Raw genomic sequence first — 3,638 nt, forward strand, 5'->3', positions numbered from 1 at the left:
GTGGTACACTTGGTTAATCAAGATGCTTTCCTTCAAAACATGTGGGAAGAAAATGAGTTTAAATAAAGTACCTATTCTATGATCGACTTTTTAGAACTGGTTTATTTTTAAAGTACAGCACAATAAACATATCAATAGATCAAGACCGTTAAGGGTCAAAGCCAGCATCTAAGATATTGTCCATCTCTAAGAATCCCTACTTCTTTTTCAGCGTGGACCCCACCATCCCTCCAAAACCAAACATAGGACACTTACATTCCCCTGGAGTGGTCTTCACTCTCAGATAGCTACTCACCTACCACCCTTAGCTCCAAAGTGGCTTCTTCAAAGTCGCTGCCCTTTCTAAAGAAACACCGGTACATTCCATTGTCAGAGACCCGGACATGGTAGATCTTTACAGCCACTCTTCCCTCGGACATGCGATCCTTCACCAGCTCTGTTCTCCTTTTGAAATCTTCGAGCTGTTGTCCTGTCTGCTCCATCCCATCCTGATACATGTACACAGCCTCTGAGAACTGGGAGCGATACCACCGCAGCTCCATGTTCTCCACACTCATGGCTGGGTCAACATAACAGGGGAGCACAGCGTCCGCACCCAGCATGACCACAATGGGCTCTGAGGGGCCGACGACTAGGAATGAATCTGTGGGATAAAGCCAAAAGTGGAAAGGACGTCAGAAAGACTTTCCTGGACTATCCAGGGAGTGGGTGGCATCATCACTGACCCAGCAGAGCCCCAGGAGCCTAAACTCAGCAGGTATGTGCAGCGTACATGCAAGCTGAGGTCAGTCGTGGTGAGCAAGGGTCTGGACTTCTTTCACATCAGAAGGGATAATTACACATAATTCTAGTGACTTCTTGATTGCAATGGGAATGCACGGGAAGGGGGAGGGAAGAGAGAGGGGAAACAAAGGACATGCATTCCTCACAAAGCTTAACCCTGACAGGCGGTCAAATCAGTCATTTTACCAGATGAGGATTTACAATTAACGCAGGCATGTAGAGAACTTAAAAGTTATTTGATGCTTCAACTCAGAGAACAGAGACTCCATGTCTATAAAAACCGGAGTTCTCACCTGAGACCCGCAGGGACACCTGCAGAAGCAGGACGGAGAAGAGGCCGCCTGGCAGAGAGACATTCAGGGAACTCAGCATCTTCCCCAGGGTGCGGAGCATGGTGCCCCAGAGGGCGGGCCTGCAAATAGCTGGGAAAACACAGGAAGGAGATTCTCAAGGCTAGAGAGCCATGGCTAAGGGTTCACCGTGCTCTTAAGAAATGGTCTCCTGGAGCTCTCAGGCACCTGCAGTGTCTTCCCCAGAAAACAGCAGGAGCCCCTCCGTCACTCACACACAGACCTTTCACTTCCCCTTCCCAGGGACACAGTCCTCATCTGAACAGCCATGTTCTGAGTCTGCCAATGGCTTCCCTGAGCTCTTCTCCTTCAAGAAGGGAAAGATGCCATGGACAGAGATGCAGGGGGGCGGCAGGAGAGGGAGAGGGCAATGTCTCAAACCTGGCTCAGCATCCCTGTATTTTCCCCTCACACCTTCCTGTACGATGAAGGAACAGATACAACTCTGCCTGTCCTCCCTGCACCCCAGTTTCATGCCCTGTTTTCCTCCCCCCGTCCTTCCTCCTGCCCAGAACCCAGCTGAGGCTCATGCAGCACTCACCTTAGGGAACCAGGGCTGGTGGAACAGCTGTCTGTTTCAGCAGCGACAGCCGGTGGTCCTGGCCTGCCTCCCAGCTCCCCTGTCTACCAGCTCTCCTGTGAGTCTTGCTCCAAGATGCCTCAGAAAGTTCATGATCCCAGAGCAAGGTTTAGAGACCATTTAAAGGACTGAGAAAACCAGAAGCAGACAGACATGGCGGCACACACCTTTAATTCCAGCACTCAGGAGGCAGAGGCAGATGGATCTTTGTGAGTTCAAGGCCAGCCTGGTCTACATAGCGAGTTCCAGGCCAGCTGGGGCTACAGGAACCAAAATGACCAAAAAAATGAAAGAAAGAAAGAAACAAAGAAAGAAGAAAAACAGAAAACCAGAAGTAAGAAGGCCCCTCACAGGAAACCTCTAGGGACAAGCTCCTTGCCACCCGGATATTCTCAAAACTGAAAGTTAAGTAAGGTTTGAAAAGAGACCTTGAACTTGGTACAGGTAGAAACCTAGTTAATAATTACATAGGGACAAGTTTTAGGGAGGATCAGGAACAACTGGTTTCCGTCTAAGACGTGCATGCTCCTGGTTAATGGCCCAGATTAGAACTTGATGGCCTGAGTAAAATCTTCACAGTCCACCAGGGAAGAAGCTTCCAGTGCAGCTCCAGCCTGATTTCTCTGCGTCTTACAATCAAGGTGTGTGGTGTCTCCAGCAACTGGGTCTTATCAACTGCTTCTGTTGGAGAACCAAGAGGGATGAGAGGAGCCTGTGTTGTTTAGGCCACCTTTGGGGCCTCCCTGACCAGTAGCTCATAGGAACACCCATATGTGACAGTGGGGTGTTTTGTTACAAACCATGACTCTTAGGAACATCTATCTATCTATCTATCTATCTATTTGTCTGTCTGTCTGTCCATCTGTCCATCCGTCTATCCATCCATCCATCCATCCATCTGTCTGTCCGTCCATCCGTCCATCCATCTATCCATCCATCCATCTATCTATCATCGCTGGAGGACGCTTCTAAAATAATAGGTTCCCTGTGGCTTTTTTCATGCGCCTTTCAGGTTACCCTCCTTCCCCTGCAGCTCCCCCAGCCCTCCAACCACATCTCTGCCTCTTTCCTGCTGGCTGGCTTTCATAGTGTTGAAAGGTGCTATGCGATCTGCTGGGCAAGAAAAACCATCAGTAGTCTTCTCCACCTGTGGACCCTCCAAACTTCAGCATCAACCTCCCAGGCAGGATGTGTCCACTGGTACAACAGTGGCATGACTATTAGGGGGTAACCAACTGCTCTCTGATAATCCAGTCAAAATCTCTTGGCTGAGGAGGTCTTGGGCCTTAAGGGGGAGCACACTGTTGTTTAGCTTAATTAACATTGCTCTAAGCTGCCATCTAAATATCTGTGTTTACGCCATACACAAATGCTGCCTCAGCCTTGATCAGAGAAGCTTCTCTTTGCACTGAATGATGGTAAATGTAGAAATTGCTCAAGGTGGTGGGAATAAGTGAAAGGTCAGTGGTCAGCCCTAAACAGGATGTTTATACCATCCCATCCAGGCTCAGGAAGCATCTCAGAAGAGGAGCCAGAAAAAAAATATAAGAGCCAGGACATAGAAGAGGGACCTTAAAATGCTTCTGGGTATAACATAACCAAGGCAACCGTGATCTGGCAGCAGCTGGGCCTGCCTGCAATGGGCCTGCACAAGACTGGACCTGTCACCAGTCAATCATAAGCTGCCTGATCTCATAAATGGAATGAAAATATAGCACATATTTATACAAATTGCAGAGAACTGTGAAATGAGAGTAATCAGTTTGAACCAACACCAATCAAATATTTCCGATAAAATAAGACAGAGTTAATAAATCTTGATATTCTGTCATTTTAACATTTTTATTCTATTATTCTACTATCTGGAAAAGTGTAAGTTTTGTCTGGCCAAACAGCTCAGCAGGTAAAGGGACATGCTTCCAGGC

The 3,638-nt window shown here is 48.0% G+C and overlaps 1 protein-coding gene across 1 annotated transcript; it reads right to left on the bottom strand.

Annotated features, from left to right (window-relative positions):
• Positions 1–253: 253 nt before the first annotated feature.
• On the bottom strand, positions 254–1,201 carry LOC115068340 (myelin-oligodendrocyte glycoprotein-like). The gene is made up of 2 exons (XM_029558420.1): positions 1,077–1,201; positions 254–643 (listed from the first exon to the last, which is right to left on the bottom strand). The coding sequence occupies exons 1-2, from the start codon at positions 1,174–1,176 to the stop codon at positions 288–290; spliced, it is 456 nt and encodes a 151-aa protein (XP_029414280.1). The 5' UTR covers positions 1,177–1,201; the 3' UTR covers positions 254–287.
• Between the last annotated feature and the right edge of the window lie 2,437 nt (positions 1,202–3,638).

This window comes from Nannospalax galili, unplaced genomic scaffold (genome assembly GCF_000622305.1).
Source record: "Nannospalax galili isolate Female #2095 unplaced genomic scaffold, S.galili_v1.0 scaffold28749, whole genome shotgun sequence".
NCBI classification, from domain to species: domain Eukaryota; kingdom Metazoa; phylum Chordata; class Mammalia; order Rodentia; family Spalacidae; genus Nannospalax; species Nannospalax galili.

What these genes read in the sequence shown, in the direction of transcription:
- LOC115068340 (XM_029558420.1), bottom strand. Translation starts at nt 1,176, where the DNA reads ATGCTCCGCACCCTGGGGAAGATGCTGAGTTCCCTGAATGTCTCTCTG. An exon ending in GGTGTCCCTGCGGGTCTCAG is followed by an intron (nt 644 to 1,076) that starts GTGAGAACTCCG and finishes TTTATCCCACAG; the next exon opens with ATTCATTCCTAGTCGTCGGC.